At 42.5% G+C, this 22,563-nt stretch overlaps 1 protein-coding gene across 3 annotated transcripts in view; it reads left to right on the top strand.

Annotated features, from left to right (window-relative positions):
- Positions 1-9,038: 9,038 nt before the first annotated feature.
- dph6 (diphthamine biosynthesis 6) overlaps positions 9,039-22,563 on the top strand; it is a 68,342-nt gene continuing 54,817 nt past the window's right edge. Inside the window, exons 1-3 of one of the 3 annotated variants that reach the window (XM_064321619.1) lie at positions 9,039-9,073; positions 10,656-10,750; positions 10,911-11,095. In XM_064321619.1, the coding sequence (XP_064177689.1) occupies positions 9,054-9,073; positions 10,656-10,750; positions 10,911-11,095 (300 nt within the window). In that variant the 5' untranslated portion in view covers positions 9,039-9,053. Of the gene's footprint in view, positions 9,074-9,263; positions 9,312-9,586; positions 9,759-10,655; positions 10,751-10,910; positions 11,096-22,563 lie in introns of those variants that run through there. The other 2 variants (XM_064321637.1, XM_064321628.1) reach the window with 2 other exon arrangements.

Raw genomic sequence — 22,563 nt, 5'->3', positions numbered from 1 at the left:
GCTAAAGAAAAAAATATAACAGTATGACAGCAGTTATAATTATTATTCTTTTCGGTACTGAAGATGGGCAAGTGAAGAGAAAACCAAGAATGTATTATTTTTATTTCAAGCACTATGATTGTGTGGAGGTGCACTTGAAATAAGTCTGACTTTAAGCTATAAAAAAGACATAAAACCTGATCACATTCACACACATATATATTTCTATAAACATTTCAGGTTTCCATAAAGAGCGGCTGCATAATAACAGAGAGTACATACAGTTAAAGCTTGCTACACCTGCACTTTATTCACTTTTTCACTACAATGACAACTACACAAAGAGGGACTCATGCGTATAACATATTGTTTTGTTGTTTACAGAAGTTACTTAGTTGGAACAAAACAACGGTATTTTTTTCCACATGACTACTGCCGGTTCCTGAGTGGGAGCATTACCACGGCCATCCGCCAGAGCAGGATGTAATTAGGTATGTGATCATTAGGCTCCCTCACGGGCTAGCGCATTGCTACACTTCCTGTACTGCTGTTACACTGAGGGCTGGGTCTCCATCAGAAGGGCTGCTTCTGTGGCGCTCTACGTATCAGCAGAGCTGTGTGTTGACACTGGATTGACTGTGTGCGCGTGTAGGAGGGGGGCGGGATGGCGGAGCTTAAAAAACGCATGACAAATCGCACACACGGCACTCCCTGTTTCAGAGGGGCCGGCTTCTCTCGTCCGGGCCTGGCACAGGTGATGTCCCATCACGTCAGTGGGAGGGGCTCATGCAGCCCTGTCAGGGGGTGGAGTTAAATAAAATCAGGCCAAGAGGGAAGAGAGGAATTACTTCTGGATGAGGTGGCTTTTACTGAATATGTCAGTGGCCTTCTGCACCACTGAGGTATTGAATACCAATAGCCTGTTTCAGGCTGTTCATCTTACTGCTTTATTTTATTTGGGTGTTGTATAAAGACACATGACCCCATCTGTCCTTTCACTGTGCATTTACTATGCCTTAACAACACACAGCAGCAAAATATTACCACACTACACACACAGCGCCGCACTAAAACTACTGTACCTGTAAATCCCAAACAAACTGAATTTTTTAAAGTTCGTTCCTTTACTGGAATCCAAAGTGTGGCACTGTGAGACCCCAGAGGCTGTTTAGGAGCTATAATGGAAAGGTAAAGCTGTGGTTTTTTTTACGGCGTTTCTCTCTGGCGGTGCGGTGAGGAGCGAGGAGAGTGAGGAGCGCGGGGGGAGGTAAAGGGAGGAGGGCACCGGCTCGCTCAGATAAGGCAGCGTCCTCGCCCCGGCATCCCGACGCGCAGACAGGTGCTGGCTTTGATCGGAGGACGACTGCATCGGTCCGATGAGGCTGGCGACCAGACGCAAAGAACGCACGCCCCCTCGCAGATACGGGGCCCGTCCTAATGAGAGCCAAATCGACTTGGCACCGGGCGAACGACGGCGTTCCAAGAAAAGCAGAGCCGGGCCGGCGAGAGGGGGGCCGAGGCTTTGTGTTTGCGGAGTGTCACACTTCATCACCGGGGAAACCAATAACCGGCTCGCGAGGACCTTTGAAGCGGCGCGGCGTGCGGGATCGCCGTACGGCTACCTCTGATGTCAGATCCAATATTCTGATTGCGGGCCATTTCCTGGATCAAGATCGCGTTTGTCAGGCGAAGGGGGAAGTTGTCCGCGTATTGTATATCAGAGAGCAGACATACTAATTACAGCATCCTACCGAGCCCTGCTGATAAAAAATGGATTCTTCTGGCTGCACCAATAAGGAAAATGGTATTGTCTAGCACAATGGTTGCCCGTGGTTACACTTTTAAATTTTTAAAGGTTAAAATAGGTCAATTGGAGATTTGGATATCCCCTTAATCTGAGAAGTGTTTCTGACACAATTGACAGGCATAGGCCCCTGCATACAGTCTCCTTTACCAGATCATACTTCATTTTCAGACACAACCCACTGACCGCGCAATCAGAAACTAGACTGTATTCTGTAGAAAAATGGTACTCAAATATTGTTTTATTTTTTTCTTACTACTAGCATAACCATCATAATTAATTGCTATCTATAATTAATTTACATAATTCTTGTAAAACCATTTCTGTGATGTTTTAGTCAGCAAGAGTCAATTATAGGTCCTCTTGTCGGCACAATTTTGAATCTGTGAACCTTTCATATTATATTTTCATATTATATTATATATTCAACACTCAACAGCATGCTGCTCTGTTCTACTCTACCCAAGGGCTAAGACTGTGTACTTCCAACAGAGCTTACCACATGACTCACATAAACACCCCGGTTCTTGTAAATGTTCATTCATTTGATTTTTTAAATACATATTTTTTTGTTTGTGCACTTTTGAGTCTCATTTGCCGCATTGGCCAAGGTGCAGAAGGAGTCCCTTAAGTGTGATCCCTTCAAGCAACGCAAGTCCACAGAGTGAAAGATATGAATTCATCAGCAGTTTATTTTGAATTAACGGTGTAATCAGAACCGAGCCCTCCGCCACAGGAACAGTCCCAGCACTGCAATGCTGCAGAAGTTTCCTTCAGGGAAAGTTCAGGAGTGGAATTACTCGCCGTACCCAAACTCATCAGTGTTTAAGATGGCCGCTCTAACGTTCTATCAGGAGCACAGATCTGAGCTGTCTCCAGTACGCCTGACAACATTCTTTTCAGGCAATTATGTAAAGAGCAACTGCCATGGAATAAAGGTATTTTAGAGGGGGGTACTGTAAATTATTCAGGACTAAAGGACAGAGTGTACCTTCAAGGAATTTTAATCGCAATTTAGACATTCGCTAAGCCGGTGATATCATGATATTCTGACTTTTATCATAAATTAGCCGCGTGGATCCATCGTGGTCTGCCGTTCACGAGTTCAGCAGGAGGGAAAAAGAAATTAAGAGAGATTATTTTGATTCCAAAGCCTTTTAGATAATTAAGAGAAGTCCCTGGATTAAACAGGAGAGTAAGCTCTGCAAAGCGTTAAGGCGCTTGCCTCCGAAATTGTGTTTGGCAGTGGGGTCAGAGAACAGCACACAGAGAGCGTGCAGTCTTCTCTGGGCTGCCTTATAATTAGGAGAATCGTGTATTTTAATAGACCACATCCCCTTGGCCGAGGCTTCACAGGAAAAACTGTGCCGTAATGCCATTCCAGAACTTGGAAAGAAAACAACGGACACTTTCAAATCAGTGAAATATTCTGCTCATTCGGGAAATCGCATTTGTCCGTGGAATGACTGTTTGGAAAGTTTCTCCTGCTTTTTACCACAAGGGAATAGGGAGCCCAGAAGTGATTCCTTTTCAAGTGCTCCTGCCGTGTTGTTTCACGGTGAGGCCTCCAGTTAGAATCCGATCTGCGCATGAGATTGGGGAGAGAATTTCAGTTATTGTTTGGACCAGGTTCAGTACTGGCTGGCAACTGTGTTTGTAGTTACTAATGGGAGCAGAGACAGAGTCTAGAAATCCATGACTGCAATCAAGATCTTATCAGCAGCATCACCTTTGAACTTGATCCGAGAAAAAAAACGAAAAAAAAAAAAAACTCTTTTCCTTACTGAGACGGAAGACAGAGGGCAAGTATTGATCAGAAAGTCTGCACAGGTCAGATTGGTTGGGGGCTTTCAATAAAAGACAAAGAAGACTTTTATGGAGGAGGACACTCCCTGTCTGCCTCACTGTTCAGATTGGGGAAAAGCATTTAATTTTGTTTGTGCTCAAGAAAAAAAAAAAAAGAGGGAGAAAAAAAGCTAAAAGACCTGGACCTTTTTACGGTGGCAAAACAATGCATGTTCAATCATCGTTAGTCTTTTCGGGTGACGGGGTAAGGAGGATCATGCCGAGATCAAAACAATTTGAATTAAAAATAGAATTTATTTCGCATTGCCTCATTTTCCAATCAAGGCTCCATTAGCTTGAGACATTAATGAGGCAACTAATACATTTGTGTTTCTTGTGATAACACTTAATTGTCCGTAAAACTAGTATTCGGAACCCCTGGTTGGGTTGTTTACCAACTAATTTGGATGTGGTTAAGCCTGAAAGAGGCATCATTACGTTGATGCCGCTGCAGAAAATGTGGCTTTAATGGAAGGAGTACCGCAGTGCAATTAAGCCATAGCAAAAAACTGCGTACGGAAAAACAAAAATAAAAAACGCTCTCGGTAAACAGTCAGAAAGCTATGATTAAAAAATCTGACCCCAAGCACCACAGGACTGTGGACTGGTCATTTCATCATGATCCAATTTTTTTTAGGAATGAAGCAATGAAGGAATTCATTCCTTAATGATGGAATATTAACTGTATTTTATGCGGAATAGATTACTAATGAAAAACAGAAGGGCCTGAAAAAGTCTTAAGCAGTTTCACGGCAGAGGTAAAGCCGTGTAATCAAAACATTTTCAGCAGGCATATGTAATAGGGGTAATTTCATCCTTTGGACTTTCCATTTAGGGTAAATTAAATGAGCCTCTCAGTACAGTAATGATATTATTTTCCAATTATTCAATAAACAATGCAGATGGGCTTCAATCCTTCACAGGTCACATCTGTAGGAAAGCACCTGTGCGCTTGTTGTCATGAAGGCCGAGCAAAATCCAAATGCACATCGCCAGGCGTATACCTGAGCACTGTGTCAATGGCAACAACAACAACAAAAAGAAAAAACAACTGCATGCCCGGGACAGGTGGGTGTGCATGGTCCATCTGGAGTGACAACCTTTCTCATCATTACGGAATGCACCGGGAAGCAGTCCTTGCGCCTGCAGTTTGGGCCCCGATCTCTGCCTCGTGCGATGGAATTTAACAGGCCGCAAGCAGAAGCCAATCAGAGGGCCCCGTGTGCTGTGCATGTGGACACATGAAAAATTAAAACCCAAATTGGGTTCTGTAGGGAGCTGGAATCTGGAATGGTTTAAGCCTCCGCAGAGCACTTATTAGAGGAAGCAAGCCAATCACAGCACTTGAAGGAGGAAATGCTTTTTAAACACGTATGCTTTTAAAATAACATGACGCAACTCTGGGTTGATGAGAATGATGGGCCGCACTTTGTTCTCTTACTTTAAACTATTGTAAAATGCAATTATGTATAATGAACCTGAGCTGTTGTTATAGTAAGATTGTAAAATAGATTAACTAATTGCCTCTGGCACTTCCGTAAGATAATCACTGAAATACTTCAGAATGCTTACTTCATAATCATACTGTTTTTACACTGACATTGCGCAGTAGTTGAAGTAATTGCTTCTGTTAATAATACTGAAAAAATATATTCTTCAATATTAACTTTCAATTCATTTTGTTTCCACTATTCTTCATATTATTGTGCAGTGGCGTTCTGAATAAATCAACATAATACGTTCATAATTTTTAGGGTAAACACCCATAAATATGACCTCAAGAGAAGAAAATCTGCGCTCCAATGTGCTCCGCTACACTGAACAGACGTCACATTTCATTGTTCAGCGAGTCTGTATTTGGACAGTGCTTTAAAAAGAAGATAAACAGCAAGGTGTTTTTCTTCTTGTCCCGTTCTCCCATGTTCAACCTTGGGTAGCCTGCCAGGGCATTAATATACCTGCCAGGGATTCAGACTTCACTTTCTCATTACACGGAAAGTTTTGTGTCCTTGCGCTACAAAAATTAGTTTGTGTATCTGTGTAAATCAACCATGGTATGCACATGTTCTCTTAAGAAAAGGCCAAGGGTGCCATTCGATTTCTCCTGGTCCGCTTCCATATTTATGCCTCTCATTTTCAGTTCATTGCCTGTGCCTCAGTAGCACTATCCATCAACACTTTTATCCCCCGTGCTCCAACAAAAAGGACATAAAATGCTCTTTTACACTGGTGGAATACTGCCTCAAATAAAAACTAAACAACAAAGTTCTTTATGAATCTGCCAGAATAATAAACTATTTAATAAACGAATACTACTTAAGAAGGGTCATTTGCATCAGTCAGAATCCGCGTCGTTTAAAGGTTATCGATTCGGAGTTATAAAGACAAGTATCCGACGGGGACGGTATTACACACACCGCTGCTGATAAATTCAGTTGATAAATTTATGAGTTTACAAACGTGAAGGGCAGATGGTCATATTGGGAGATGTCCCCTGAACGACGGTGCTTCAATTGAAAGCACTAAGACTCCGGCGTGCATCTCAAGAGGTGATTTTTACACACGATGTCATCCCTTTTCCGGGCTGACGTACCATTAATTACAATGTAATTTGGGCTAGTGGATTGAAGTCTTCCCATAATATAAACAGACTTAAGAAAACATTAGAATGACTGTTGTATCAGAAAATGAAATCTTTCAGTTGTGAATGGATGATGGCTACAATGCTATCAGAAAATGGGATTGTTTTACAGTGCCTACTTCCGACATCATTTGTATGACAGATGACAGGACAGAGACCAGGAATTCAAATTGTGTATCAGATATCTGATTCATTTTATACCACTTGAGATTTTTATCACATGAACACTGCCAAAATAAAAAATAGGTCAAACATATATATTTTAAAAAATAAAATAAAAAAAACCTTGTCAGTGACCAGACCAGTTAAATGTTGGGTCAGTATCACAAATCATCCTCAGAATTATCTACAGCTACACTACTGGTCTGTCTGGCTGGCACTCCTTACTGGTAGATTCTGTTTATCACCGAGTTTCACTAGCGTCTCAGATGCTAAAGCCAAAATAAAAAAAAGAGAAAAGAACATATAAAAAGCAGAGGGTAGGAAGATGTCTTCTTCAATTTTGTACATTCAGACAAAATAAGTTGCCTTTGGCCTGCTTAGGGGCAGAAGGTGAGGGAAACGCACGCAGGCAATGCAATTATTCTGCACTGGCACAACAACTGAGAGCAAAAAGAGCATCAAAGCCTTTCCTTTCTGCCACGATCCTCCCTCTGAGGGAACACAGAGCCTGCGCGAACACAACGGTACGGTCTTTCTCTCCGGCTTCACAACACAACGTCTGTGTGAAATTATTTACGGCCTGCTTTTCTCCGCCCCTTTCTTAAAGCCCTTGCTAATTGTAACCCATACAGGGAGGAGTGCGCCATTGTTAACCCGCACAGATCAGGTTAAATAAAACGGGAACGAGCGCAATTACGAAGCGCGAATGGAAGGGAAGACGTATTCCAGTGGCTGTCATATTCAAAAGCAGTTATGGTGTCTGTTTATAAAGGAAGAATGTGTGTTCTTACAGTCAAAAAGCTTGTAATGTAAATTAATGTTTCATTGTTTCCAGAGGAAAGAAATGGGCTGTACATGGAACATAATTACTCAACTGAATGGTATATCTAGTCTAATGAATGTTCATGAACAGAACCAGTTTTGTCCAACTTGGTGCTGATTTGATTTGCACTCTCGGAAAATGAATGTGTGTATTTGAAAGTGTCATTGATCATAACTCCATCACCACCATGGCATTTAACAATACACTTCCTCTCTGGTTCCTCGCTAGCAGAACTCACAACTAACCGGTGTATGAGTTTTTTTACTTATTGTGGTTTTTCCTGAAACCATACATCTAGTCTCAAACTCTGCCAAAAACCTTCATAAAAATATAATTAAAACACCCACTGGCTGATTTTAAATTAATGACTATATGACACAGCCACTTATACACATATGCACCTATATGACTTGGAAATGGTTAGCATTTCCCTTACAGTAGTTGCTCTTTCTTTTCTATACTGTTTAAAAACTACTGACAAATGCCCTGCATGTTTGTAAAACTAGTTCTAAGATTAGAAAATCTGCCAGGATGCCAATACCAATGTCGACTGGAGGCTGCAAAATGTGCTGGGCATATCAAAAATTCATTTATCTAGTAAGACGATTAAAGATGAATTTCTGTGAGTATGAATTAATGTTTTTCATTATACATGAAATATAAGTTAAACAAAATTGAAGGAAATGTAACTTTCATTCAGAAATTAGTGCATTGCTCATCAATAATTACTATACTAGGTCCATAATTTTGGGTGACTGGGTTTTCTGGTGTGTATTTCAATCATTTTGGCACAGTGCAGATATGGTACAGCCTTTCCATAAAGCTACCTGTTGAAAAACCATCAATATTTTTGCAACTGTGCCTGTAACTGTACTAATTAATGTTTAGTAATTAAATATAGTAATAGTAATTAAACATATTTGCAGATCAGATCCTCATAGTTATTGAAAAATATGTCTGTTTTGTTCAGCAATGATCCACATAAACAAATTATTATTCATGTACTGTTAGGCTATGTTGTAGCTTTGTAGGTCTACAAGAGAAAAAAAAGCTACTTTTTTTTTTTTTTTAACCTTAAGACCTTACCTTACCTTTTTTTAACTTAAGAGACAAGATTCAATGAACCAGAAATGTTAATCTACAATGTAACAAAATACAATCAAATTTAGAAAATCTATTGTTATACAAGAACTATAATGTAATAGCAAAATAGACCCCCCCCCCCCCCCCCCCCCCCCCCACAATATAAAGGGAACATGTACATGCAAAGGTTGTTCAAAGGAATTTATGGTGTCAAAAATAAGTGTAAAAATGTCTGTCTAAAAAGCTTTGGTATTAGGCTAATCCGGTTTTCTGTTATAGATTAATGTAATATTGATAAAACAGATAAATACTGAAAAAGCCGTGGCAAAAATAAAACGCTGCTTGTTTTCCCAACAGCATATTAGAAGAAAGTGCTCGGCGACTGCTTTCTCATAATTGCTATCTATTTCCGCTGAAAAAGTATCAGCCAATAATGAACAATATTGGACATAAAATAAGGGCGAGCGCCGCGTCAATCCCATGATCAAAATATAATACGGATGGGTTAACAGTTGGCCAAAATAACCACATTTACGCACCCACATAATGTGTATTTACGCAGCGCCTGTTGTAGAATGGTCCTCACGAATGCGAAGATCGCGTTCATTTATTTTCTTGTAGCCAGCAGCGTAAGTTTAACATTAGCTGTTGTTCTAATGTTAGTACATCTAGTACAACAGACGCTGCGCAGGTGCTCTAATATTTATTTTATCTGGATGCGTCAATCCAGTAATCGGTGAGTACTATCAGCACATCCATATGGTACCCCGAGTCTGCATATAGCACCTGCTCTCAATTTATAGATGTTGATGAGCTAAAAGTAGGATGTGCGCTTCTGTCAACCTCTTCCGTTTCCAGTTTCAGTGCGATTCGTGAACGCGACCTGGCTACGCAGAACTTGAATCGTTATTGTTGTCCGTGCAAATAAATTCATTTTGCAGTCACTTTCTCACATTCATCGCACTTGGCCGCAGGTCTGAAACCAGCAGCAATCTTATCCGCACTGTTTTCAATCACATAACGATAATCAGTTAGGAGGATGCCCGTAGTACTTCCTCAATGTGTGATTGGGTGAAATTGTCATATTTCATAGTGAAAGAATTTAAATATATGGAGATGTATACTTTAACTACAGCACTTTCATGAAAAATAGAAGGTTAACGAAATCATATTGCGTTAAAACGGATATAAATAATCATTTTTAAACAGGCAAATATTTGAACACACTAAACAGTGAGGTCTTAAACTTCCTTGTTCACCACGTTGAGTTTGTTTTTTTTCCTCGTTTCGGCATGCTTTGCAGGCTTGCCGGGTGAACTATGTGCAGTAAAATCACAGCGGACGAGTTTAACCTTCTAATTTTGTATTAGATATATGTAAACATTATAGACGGAAAAAATGAAAGTAGTCGCGTTGATAAGGTAACCCATCTCATGCTCACATGAAGCGTTAGCTAGCTGCGGTAGCTTAGTTAGCATCAAGCAAATGCATAGGCAACTACAGATGAAATTGTGATTTTGAAGACAAGCATTGTCAGCTGGATCGCTAAATATTGTGCTTCTCATTGTTTATTATTTTTTTTAATTATTGTTCTCTTGCCAATAAATAAATGTACATGGTACATCAGATATGGAGATTTGCTATTCTCGTCATTTTTTCATTTACTGCTTAGTTGCCTAACAAACCAATTTTCGTAGATCTGAGGCAAATGGATCGCGTGCAGGAGGTTATATTGCTCAACGTTGGCTAAGATGAGCGAATGAGCTTTTCGTCTACATTCTGTCTACATTACTATCCCCATTACGTACTAAGCTAGTTAACGGTTGCAATAACGTTGGGGCTAGGTGCAGTTAGTCCTGCACATTAAATTATTTTTATGTTGTATCATTGCTCTGTAGTGGGGTAATTCTTGTTCTTGTCCCAGTCATTTCCCCATCCACCTCAGTGCTCACATCCCGCATAAACCAAACGATGTGAAAAAGACTAGTTGTATAACTGGCCCATTTTTAGTTTCTGTGAACCTAAATTAACGTGTTGAAGAATTCTTCATTGCCATCACACTCAGCCATTTAAGTGTCATAAAGCTGAATAATAGCCATTTGCACAATCTTTTTGCTGAAATGATTTGTGCTAAATTATTTTAAGAGGTGAAAGTTAGGTTGGGTTAAAAGCAAAGTTGTTTTTTGCGAGTCAAACTTGCAAAGAACATCCAGAGAATTTATGGTGTGGGTCAGCACACTGGCTTATCCAAAATTAATGATACCAAATGTACCAATTTTGTACAGTGCTCTGAGTGGAACTTTTACATTCCGTTTCAGTGGTGGCAAAGACAGCTGTTACAACATGATGCAGTGTGTTGCTGCTGGGCATAGGATCGTGGCTCTTGCCAACCTACGGCCCAAAGGGAATACAGGTGAGTCTCACACCTGTTCATCTGTACCTGTGAAGAATTTTTAATATTAGCAACCATATTATCATAATCATCTTTACAGCGGAACAAGTCATGTTAGATATCAAATGCCATGTTACGACAAGGTGAAATACGTGAGTTTTTTTTTTTCCTTTTTTCATAGATGAATTAGACAGTTACATGTTCCAGACTGTGGGCCATCAAGCCATTGATCTGTATGCTGAAGCTATGGATCTCCCCCTGTACCGACGCACTATCGAGGGGTCTAGCCTTGACACTGGGAGGGAGTACAACCACAGAGACGGCGATGAAGTGGAAGACCTCTACCACCTTCTCAAGCTGGTGAAGGTAAAGCGGGGTTTGGCAGACAGGTGATGGAGGGAGGGGCCTGAGTTAAGATATGCTATACAAGCCTAATTATATCAGTAAAGATGAACTGTACTATATTCTATTTGATATTTCATATCCTGAGGTCTTAGTACCTTGAAATGTGATTGTAAAGTTATTGTCAAAAAATAATTTACGTAAGGAAAGTATATGCATACACTTTCATTTTTTGTAGCCCGCCCATTATTATTATCGTTATTATAGTTTTTGATTTAGTCGGTAAATGGTAACAATCCAGGTTATTTTAATCGGTATTTTGATGCATAATGTGAGGCAAGTTTATTTAGCTGGTGTCTTTAGCTTCTGTTGTTAATACACTAACCTTTTCATGGGTTTTGAGGTTTCACATAACATTACTGAGGCGCCTTATAGCAAATGAGTAATTATAGAAAATATGGTTTACCTATGAAATACTCTGTGCTTAATCATACACTGATACCAATACTATTTTGTGCAAGTCACTATAATCATTATTTGTTCCTATGTAAAAATGTATTTGAATTTATCTCTACACAGATATTTAGTTACCAGGACTCAATTAATGACCTCAGAAATTATGTATACATTTTAGTGGATATTCAGTGGTTTACTGAGTAGTTAAATGCTTAGCAGTATTTTACTTATTTTTATTTATTTTATTAACTTTTTAGTGTTCTTTTCATTTGTCTGAACCCGGAAATATAGAACAATCGAAATTACATAGATAAAAGTGCAATTTTATCAGGAAGTCAGATGTATTATAACATTCTGATAGATATTAGCTCAAGGCCATTGGTTGGTGTGACAGTTCTGCACCACAGTCTTGGTGCAGGGATGTGTGTGAGGTCCTAGAAGATGGATCCATGACACGTGTCAGAAAGCTTAAGATGGGTTACTGGCAGTCTTCATTTTATTGATGCGTATAACTGAAGCAGTTCATCAGCTCCTGTGACAAAACCTTGAATTATTGTGTCTTTTTCCTAATACCAAGAAATATCATTTCTAATTCAAAGAAGATTGAAATATCCGTTCAGAAAGATCACACTGTAGTATAATCTGAGTTCTCCTGCTTGTTTTTGGCATAAATCCAAAGTTGTTTAAGATCTGAGAATGTCTGAGTGCATGACAGCATAGTAGAGGAGTGTCATATCTTTTATATATGTGAGTGTGCTCCATGGTGTCCTGATATTATTTGGATGCAGAAAGTGCTGTATTCTTTTTTGGCCTTTGTTCAAGATCAAGAAAAAAAAATAATCTAAAATGTATATTTTATCAAATGTTGCCAGCATGGTGAAAAAAATATCAATTTGTCCCAAATAATTGATAAGCTTGGTACTGTCTGGGGCCGACCTGACAGGCTTTTGTCAGGGTTTCAGGTGTGTTTAACACTCTTGGCGCCGCTCGCTCGATCGCCTGCAGCCAGGAAAAAGCTACCTGGACACTGACTTCAAGAAAGCGATCTTCACCTGTCAGAGGCAAAGGCTGCCCCCACGTCCATTTAATGAAATAGAGCGCGCGTTTCCTCACACACACAAGCAACATCAAATTTTTAAGGAGTTGTTTCTTTCTGGGGCGAGAGAGCCTGACATGCTGTAAACAGGATGCGCGCAGCCCGCGGTCTCCCCGTAGGCCCGCGTGGAAACCTGTTCACTGAGCGCTGGGCCTTTCTTCAGCGGATGTCCAGAGTCAGACAGACAGACAGGCGGGCGGGCTGGCGGGCGAGCGGGCTGGCGGGAAGGCCTCCTGAACCTGCCCGAGGGCTTCTCACCGCCTCCATCTCCCGCCTCTGCGTTCCCCCGGCCGCCTCGTGTCCAGTGATTGCCAGCTTTTCCTAATTTCTCATTTCCAGGGCAGCGCCAGTGTGACCCCCCTCGTGCTAAAGAGCACGCAGTCGGACCGGTGGGGGTGGGGGTACGGGTGGAGGTGGGGGTGGGGGTGCGGGTGGAGGTGGGGGTTTGGGGGGGGGCCTTCAGGGTCCGGCAGTCCCACACATTGTTTACAGTGTTCAGGCTGAACTGTGCACTCGCAGTGCTGCTCGATAAACACACATTTCCTCTCTTTATCTGTGAGATGGCGAAATGAGAAGTATGACTTTCCAGTTTTACTTCTTTCCGCTCAGAGCCTTACCTCTCGGGGAACAAAAAAAACAGTTTACTCCACTGGAATAATACAGTAATGAAAACTGTGAATATCCTAGGTTGTATACGGTTTCCTTTGCATTGTTTGAAAAGGAATTTCTGCAGTGTTTGATTTTTTTTTTTACAAGGATTGATACACATTTTTATTGGTTTTGTGTACCACATCCACTGAAAAAACATTTAAGTGTATGTGTCAGGGGTTGGATTGACCCCCGTTACGCAGTTCTTTAAATAATCAATCTTTTTGGAGGCTCATGGTTTATTCACAAAGTTGACAGTTTAGTGTTCGATTTCCCTGGAAGAGGAAAAACATCAAGCTCCTTAGATAATTAGGTGTTAAATCACCTTCACGGGAAAAGAACGGCTTTTGCATGAAAAATATAGTCTCTTTGGGAAGTGTGATATTTTGAAAGATTCATCCTAGCAGTTTGAATTAATTAGGTATTATTAAAATCTACTCGCCAAATGACACTTGAACATAGATGAAAGATTTTTTTTTTTACAGTAGATGCGGCGCCATAACTGTGTGGATCTTTCCCTCTTTGTAATCCTTGAAGTTTTACAACTCTGGTTTGTGCCTGATTGTGAAACAATAGTGCCACCTATGGTCTTTTCGGAAAATTTAAACAGGCTTTTTTCGCCCTGGACCTCTGAGCCCCTACCGAGGTGTTTTAAATCAGCTGAACCCTCGTATCAAACAGGATTTCTGTTTTCTGAGGTGAAAATGTGGCCGAAAGATTTTTTTTATTCGCTTTGTTTTGTTCTTTAACAATGGCTGGAAGCTTACGGGGACGCTGGATCCGTGGCAGCAGTCCTCGGTGCCCCTGTGAATGGCCAACGGTGACTCAGAGTCAGAGTTTCAGGCCTTTGATGATGTGTAATCTGAGAAAGACACAAGCCATACCACACCCGGCCAACCTCCTGCCGGGCCTGATCTCTCAACCTGACTTTCAGGAGCAGAAATGACTGTTTTTGGTAGTGACTGGGGAGAAAGAGCTTTTGGCTTATGTAGTGGAAATTATTTGGGTTTGCACAATTTGCTGCTTTGTTACTTTATCAATGTAGATTTCACATGAAATAATGGGACTTTTAAATGTTACATTTTACTCTGAGCATTACGAGATGAACAGCTAAGTTTAAAAAAAAAAAAAACCTCAAAAAAGCTGAAATTCACATTTGAATTAGAAATGAGAAAGCATATCTAAACATAAATGTTATGGTTTATTCTGTAAAGCGTTTTCAATAATTGCATTCAGCAAACTACCCTTGGGGCTTAAAGATAACAAATATATAATATATAATAAATATAACCCATGAATGAGTATATTTTTACACTCTCATGCCAGATGTTTATTTATTTTAGCTTTGTCATGTAATATTTTAAAGACTTTAAAACGTTATTTCGAATTTATCTTATCTAAATATAAGTGTGTTAATAGCGTTCACAAGTGAAAATTTTCTCTAGCCTGTGTGAATTCACTGTTCATCCTCCACACACTGATTGTTATTAAAACAGGCAGTGTCAGTTTCTACATGCCGAATCTCTCTTCTCCCTCCTGACACTGGAGAGATGAATATTAGGTGTGTCAAATCTTTCAAGTTATTCTTTTCTTTCTCTGTTTTGACCGACGTGAGTGACTCTTTATGCCGGTGTCCTTGTGTGAAAGGAAAGGGAGAAAGATGGGCTGTGGGTGTGTGTGTGTTTGTGTGTGTGTCTGTGTGTGTGTGTGTGTGCGTGTGCGTGTGCATGTGTGTATATGTATGTACGTATGTGTATGCATGTATGTACGTGTGTTTGTGCGTATTCATGTATGTACGTGTGTGTGTGTGTGTGTGTGTGTGTGTGTGCGTGTGCCTGTGTGTGTGTTTGTGTGTGTGTGTGCATGTCTGTGAGTGTGTGTGTATGCATGTACGTGTGTTTGTGCGTATTCCTGTATGTACGTGTGTGTGTGTGTGTGTGTGTGTGTGTGTATGTATGTATATGTGTGTGTGTGTGTTTGTGTGTGTGTGTGTACCGACTCAGTTCTCTGGGGTCAGGTCAGAGGTCTTCAGTTACACGATAACAAGTTTGCATCTCCTTCCTCCGCCACCAGACTAAAACAGGAGCCTTTGTTCTTTCCCACAGTGTGTCTCTCCCTCCTCGTGGCCGCACAGTGGGGAGGAGTCATCGTCTCACAGCTGCCTCCATGTTGTTACGAGGACATGCCCTGGAATATCGAAAGATCAAGAAAGGCTATATTATGACCGCTAGATTGTGGGACCACTGCCTGAGTTCAAAATAAACACAGCATCCCCGTTTTCCGCCCCGTGATACAGACCCACAAACACAGACTCGTCAGGCTTGCTGCTCTCGGGTTGTTTTCGGCTGCCTCTGTCTCTCTGAGTTGACTGGATTGCAGAGATCGGGAGCGAGCTTTCTGCGTTACTGAGTAAAAATCTCGTTCCGTATCAAAGCTGGTGGAAAAGGGTTTGTTGTCGCATGGCTCTTTTTGATAAAGGATTATAAGCCTTTAGTTTGGCACGGCACAGTAAAACATTTTGATATTTTGTCAGAGGCGTACGACCGTGAACACCCCCCAACTGACACAGTGAAACGTTAGCGTTTAAGATCGCGCTAAGCTACAGCCCTCAGCGTAAGTTTGGAAATATTGCAAAGTTTAAGCTCATCTGAGCTGAAATCATAATAAAGCAAAACATGTCCTCGGGGTATCAGAATTTATCTTTAATAACAAACGTTGAAGCCCGTTGGAATGACAGTGAATAGATGACGAATCCGTTTAGACTTTTGTAATGAAATCTGAATTTGCAGTAACGTGACATTTGAGTCACATTTGAATTGCATCCTTGTGGGAAATCTAAATGTTACGTTCAGATTCCGATTTCCCTGCGTGTAAATTGTCTGACTTTTGAAGAACCTGATGAACTTTATCACTTAAAAAATAGAATTTATTTGACAGTGTGAATCTCAAAGTAATCATGCAATTCTTTTTTTTTTTTCACTGAGATGTCTCTTGAAAATATAGAAGAGCTATAAATGAGCTCTTGGAAGATGTTAAAATATAGAAGAGCTATAAATGGGCTCGTGGTACATTTTAAAATATAGAAGAGCTATAAATGGGCTCATGGTACATTTTAAAATATAGAAGAGCTATAAATTGGCTCTTTGTAGATTTTAAAATATAGAACAGCTATAAATGTTCACTTTGTAGATTCTCCACCTTCACTCTTGGTGAAAAACAAAAGTTTCTTCGAAACAGAGTTTTGGTTTCCCAACTATAGCATCTACTCGGTTAGCGGCAGCAGCAGAGCAGGCCCCGGTCTCCATAGATTCAGGACCACGAGTCCAAACATTTTCAGTTTTCTTTCAGTTTTCTTTTTTTTTTTTTTTCCGGCCGTTCCTCTATTGTCGGCCACTTTTATCCGGAGCCTTCAGAAGGCGTTCCTGCCGCAGGTGTCCCGGAGATGGCACCCCACCGCGCGGACGGGCCGGGGGGGTGCGTCCGCGAAACCCGAGACGCGTTTATCGATCATGTGTGGAGGTGTTAAAAGCTCTTTCACAGCCGCGTCGGAAAAAACCCAACCCTCTCTGATTACCGCCGCATTGCTCCGCACACGAAAGATTTTTCTTTAAAAAAAACAAACAAAAAAAAACAGAGTTAATTCATAAGTTACATGCAGCAAGGTTGCACCGAGGATTCATGTGATTAGTAGGGGTGGAAAGAAATGCAGTATACTATGTTTTATTCTTTTGGAGGGAAGGGGGTGTAAGTTTTTACACTTGCATCTACCTTTGTAATGTAGCCTACACTGTGCTAAAAATGAAAGTTCTCGCAAAAAATAATTTTGTAACCTTTTTTTTCCCCCTCCAGTTTCTAGTCATATTCACAGCAAGCCTAGACTAGAATTTTGCCTGCATTTGATTTTATTACTGAAAACATAATTTTTTTGGAACGTAAGGTGTATTTACTAAATTTACAGCACGTCGCCATTTGACGTGGGTTGATTTGTTTTTGAGGCTGCCGGTCGGGTCTTCTTGCGGTTGAAGGGGTTTCAGTGGCGCGGTGCTGTAGTGGAATGGGGGGTATGCTCTCCGAGCTCTCCGCTTGTTTTGCACCAGGGGAAGGATAGCGTTCTCTTTCAGATAACGGCCTCTGTTGTTTTCCCTTGGCGTGGAGTGTCGGGACAGGATCTATTAGACACAGAAACATTTCCCTCGAATGCGAGCAGTCCTACAAACACGAGATAAAGAGCCTCGCCTCGCCCAAAGCCTTTGTAATTTGTTTGTATTTTTGTGCCTAATGTACTTTGCTCGGTCTTGTTTAGTGATGATGGAAACAGATAGCCTTATCTCGGCTTGCCAAGGGCATAAGCAGTGCTGGTTGAACATTGTTCTGATGGAGAGCGATTTTTAGAAAAACCAGCGACCAAGATGAATAGTCCACGCAGCTAGCAGTTATTTGCATCAAATCTCTCAAAGCCAGGTTCTGCTAATATTTTCTTTCGCATGCTGTTCTTAATAAAGCAGTGACTCCCTGTCTGTCTCTGCTGACAGTTGAGAATTTGTGGTGGCCTGGCATCTCGTCGTCTGATTTTTTTATTTAATTTTCTTTTTCCCCGGTACATTTCTTATTTAATTTTTACCGCTGCATTTATACAGGATCGGTAACTTGAGCGGATATCTCGTGTCTGATTTGAAGTCCCAGGAAAATCTGATCGGCGTAGGCGTTATGTTATATAAAACGGAATTGCGGACAGGGTGGCTATCCAAGGACAGAGCCCGGCCTGCGTGGAGCTCGCAAATCACGGTGACAGAGATGTATTCCGTGATGGTGCCACAGAGGTGAGCACATGAGCAGTAATATGGAAAGGAGCAGGAGCCGGTCTCAGCGTCTAATGGATAAAGCAGGCCTGAGAACCGGGCTCTGCCACAAGTAAAAAAGGGAGCCGGCTAATAATATCAGGCATTCGGAAAAGCCGGACGGTCCAATATCAACACCCGCCGCACAAAGACGAAAACAGTGCGAGCCCCCGCTGCCAAGCAGACGGCCTCCGAGCCGGGCTCCTCTTGCGAAGAAGAAGTCATTCACTTTGAAAAAACGTTTTTTTATAGAGGCTGTCGTCAGCCAGGTCCCGAGTTGCGTCTGTGTTTTTCCCCTTTGAGTCTGAACGCAGGGGCGAGGAACAGCTCTCAGCCGCCTCCCGCCGTCACGTCCAAATTAAGCTGACTTTTATATTCCGCCTGGAAAGCTTTCCTGAGAGAAATATTTGCGGCTGACCCGTGCCTCCTGCAGTCAGAGCCATAACCGGCGTTAGAAAAACAGCGCGAGGGTCTGGAGAGTGTGTAAAACCTGTATTACGGCCATTTTTTCTTTCTCCTTCCTCCCCCCCCTTGTGACGATGTCGGAGGCCAGCGGTGGCGAATGGCGGAGGTTCGGAGCGCTCGCTCGGTTCCTGTCTGGTTTTCCGCTGGAAGCTCGGCGGGATTGCGTTTCGCGTGTTCCAGAGCGGTTGGAAATGTCGTAATCAGCCGCGAGGGGTGCGTGACACCGGCTGCGGTGGCGCGCGGTCGCTACACAAGGCCTGGCGGCCTCTCTGCTGTACCGGCAGCCCTTGGCTGGCAGGCCCTTAGAGGCTCACCTTCTCCGACAAAGGGAAATTTGACCAGAGGAAAATAGAGGCCGTGCTTTCCCGTGCTCGCCAAATAAACAGCTTACGGTGATGTCATGAATTTGGTGGTTTACCTTGTCTGTCTATGCTAGCTGCCATTTTGGATGGTTTACATCATATTCTGTGGTAGAGACGGGCCTGCAGTGCCCGCTGCTGAATAGACGTATAAACAAACGACTGTTAGAAACGGTCTTTTCTTCCATTTTGTAACCTCTTTCAGAAATGTTTACTTGTTTCTTTATCAAAAAGAGCTGGTACTTCACCTCACCTCTCCAGGGTTCAAAATGGTGTTTTTCTTGTCGATAGATGCCTATTGAAAATGTATTATTATTATTTTTTAAAACAGCGCATGCATTTTACACTGAACGCGGTGCATTGTGCTTGGTTTAGTTCCAGCCATTTACCATTCTGCAGTCTATAACCCACTGTTTATGTAGCGATATACGTTTAAGAGGAAACGCCGTGAAACGTTAATCCCTCAATTTTTTAACCTGATGAATTTCCGCACGTTTCCAGCTGCGTCGCCTGGCATATTTATGCGCGCCTCTGTCCGCGAGAAGCGGCTCTGTCAGTGGAATGAATCACGGAGGTGGTGGTGTGTACACTGCGGCCCGTTCTCTCGCCCACACTCTCGCCGTCTCGCACAAACAGCTCTTTCTTTCCACCAGCGCGGCCAAGGTAAGTGCGGAAAGGTCCCTTCCTGATCTCGCGCGCCGGGGCCTTTTGTCGAATGGCGGCGAGGCCGGGGTTTTTTCTTTGTCGGTTGACGGGTGTCTGCGGGTCGGTTGGCTTTGTCACTTCCCCACTTGGCGAACGCCGCGTTGGCTGACAGCCTCAGAAAGGCCTTGAGTGCTCTGCGGTTCCCGAAGACTCTGACTCACTCACCTGGTTTCGCCGAGCGCCCGCGAAAGGCCCGGGACAGCAGGTGGCCGCGCTCGGCCGGGGTCCTTTCCGCCGCTCTCCGCCGCCGAGGAGTGATGCGCGGTGAGTCACAAAAGGAAAGGGCCCGTCTGTCAGCGGCCGCGCGAACAAGAATGTCGCCGAAGAACCGAAGGAGCTGGAAGTCCTGAAACCAACACAAAACAGCACCGGAAAATAGCCGTGTTTTCTTAGCGTACATCTATGAACCATTTACTGTGTCACATCTCACACTGTCTGGGCCTTCTGTGTGTGTGTGTGTGTGTGTGTGTGCGTGAGCTGTGTTTTCTTAGCGTACATCTGAACCACTTACTGTGTCACATCTCACACTGTCTGGGCCTTCTGTGTGTGTGTGTGTGTGTGTATGAGAGCTGTGTGTGTGAGCTGTGCTTTCTTAGCGTACATCTATGAACCATTTACTCTGTCACATCTCACACTGTCTGGGCCTTCTGTGTGTGTGTGTGTGTGTGTGTGTGTGTGTGTGTGTGTGTAGAGCGTTGTGAGCTGGTTTTAGAGTACATCTGAACCACTCACTGTGTCACATCTCTACACTGTCTGGGCCTTCTGTGGTGTGTGTGTGTTGGTGTTGTTGCTGGTTTGCGTACTCTGACCCTTACGTGTCACTACGTTGGCTCTGTGTGTGTGTGTGTGTGTGTGTTTTTGTATTTATTGGGATGACATTCTTTGATTAAAGCGCTGCATAGCGAGGGGTCACCCCAGTACTCAAACCCGTAGCCCTCAGGTCCAGATTACAGTGCTTTAGCTACCACCCCGCGTCTGATTGTAATACAGTGTGCTTACCAGAGGAGCAGCGAGTCGCTGGGGAGAAGGGTGTCTTCTGGGGGGAGAGACTAGTAATGAGGACGATAAAACAAATAAAAGAGGCTCCGTTATATTCATGCCACGTGGCCCCCGCTGTCACTTCGGTGACGGCCGCTCTTCCCTGACACAGCCAATGCGCCCCAGAGTGTTTTGAAATTTTATTAAGCACAAATTGCGCGACCCGGCGTACATCGACACGACGGGGGCCCCCCGTCTCTTCGCCCCCCCCACCCACACCCCCACCCCCCCACCCCCCGCGCCGCGGAGCGCCCGGCGAACAATCCCATTACGCGGCGGAGAGCCGATGTAATGGAGGGGCCATTAAAATCATGTCGCGTCGAGGCGGGTTGTTGACGGATACGGAGTCTGAGAGGACCGCGGCCATGACAACGACGCGCCGTGTCACGCGGCCCGCGTGCCCTTGAGCAAACTGTCACTCAAGGCACTTTAATTAATTTGGCGGAGCGGCCGTCCCACATCGTAATGCTGCCGCGCAGGGGCGCGAAGCAGCGAGGCCGTGTGTAAACATTTTTGGGAGTATAAAGGAAACGGTATTTTGTGTTAATGTTGGCGTACGCACGTCATGTAAATGTGTCATTTTATTGGTGAGTTAAAAGTTTTATTTTGTTTTTATTTTTGTTTTTTTGACTTGGTGCATATGTCCAAAGCGTTATGTTATAAAAGTGATGTGGACGTATTGATGTTTCTTTAATAAGGAGACATTTAGGTTTAAAAGGGCAATAGACTGAGAATCAGAAAGGCAGACGCCGTGATTGCACACTTAGCTATTGTGGGGAAGTGCCTTCGGGGGTTTGACTGTGACTCAAGTTCTGGAGTTTCATTGCCTCGTCTCTCCCTGGACTCGTAAATGAACGTGTGAAATATGATTTGGAATATTGGGTGGGTTATTAGTTGCACTGTTTCCATCAACAGGCATTTTCCGTGAAACGCATAACTGAAATCTTGAACCAAGAAAAATGTTTCAGATAAGGGCATTTGTCTCGTAATAATAGACAAAAGCGATAAGGCGTCTATCACTATATTAAATATCTCATTCCCTACTCGTGAGCAGTCATAAATAAATCCCTGAGAACTACTTATAGATGTTCTTACCAAGAAGTATGAATTAATAATTATAGAGTGTATCCCATAAACGGTCTTAAAATAGAACCTAATTGTTCTTTTCTCTCTTTTGTGTGACTGGTTTTTGAGCTTTTAATTGTCTGAGCCCTGACATTTTTATAATTCAGCGGAGTACATCTATTTTCATGTGAGAGACGTTTGGGGATTTCCTTTAATGAATTCAACAATTAGTAATAGGAGTTAATGACTGCACGGGGCTAAGTACTCGCATTGATATGGCTGCGGGTCTGTCCTAAGAGCAGTATATTTTCATTAATGCTTTTACTGTCTTAGAAAAATGTGGCAAATTCTGAAAGACAGAGCGCTTTTGCTCTTGACTGGCTCCTTGTGATTCTAAATGTCTGAGGCCTGGCTACACTTTTTAGACTTTTTACATAGGTAGGCATATGTTGGGATTCCCTCAGAGTTGATTACAGTGGTTAAGGTCAAAAGCTGGCCAAATGAAGTCCTTTCAGGGAGAAACTACATAACTGCTTGTCTTAAAAAGTTTGTGTATGATATTTAATAGGTATAACACTACTATGAGTGAGCATTTCTGAAGCAGTATGTAAGTTACTCTTAGTGGTGATGTGTTTGGTGTAACTGCATCTTATAGTATCTGGGCTAGCTCTGTGGGACAATGTGGACGCATCTCACAGCAGTGTTTTTTTTCTTGCAGTATTATTCCCTTGGACAAACCAGGCATTTATTGCATACACCCAGGAGATTTCAACCCAGTTGTGTGTCCTTTCATAGGTTATTTGGGCCATCCTGGATTTGACT

The sequence above is a fragment of the Anguilla rostrata genome, chromosome 1 (genome assembly GCF_018555375.3).
Source record: "Anguilla rostrata isolate EN2019 chromosome 1, ASM1855537v3, whole genome shotgun sequence".
In the NCBI taxonomy this organism is placed as follows: domain Eukaryota; kingdom Metazoa; phylum Chordata; class Actinopteri; order Anguilliformes; family Anguillidae; genus Anguilla; species Anguilla rostrata.
Note: the sequence above shows the minus strand (reverse complement) of the source record. Positions and strands in the feature narration are given on the sequence as shown.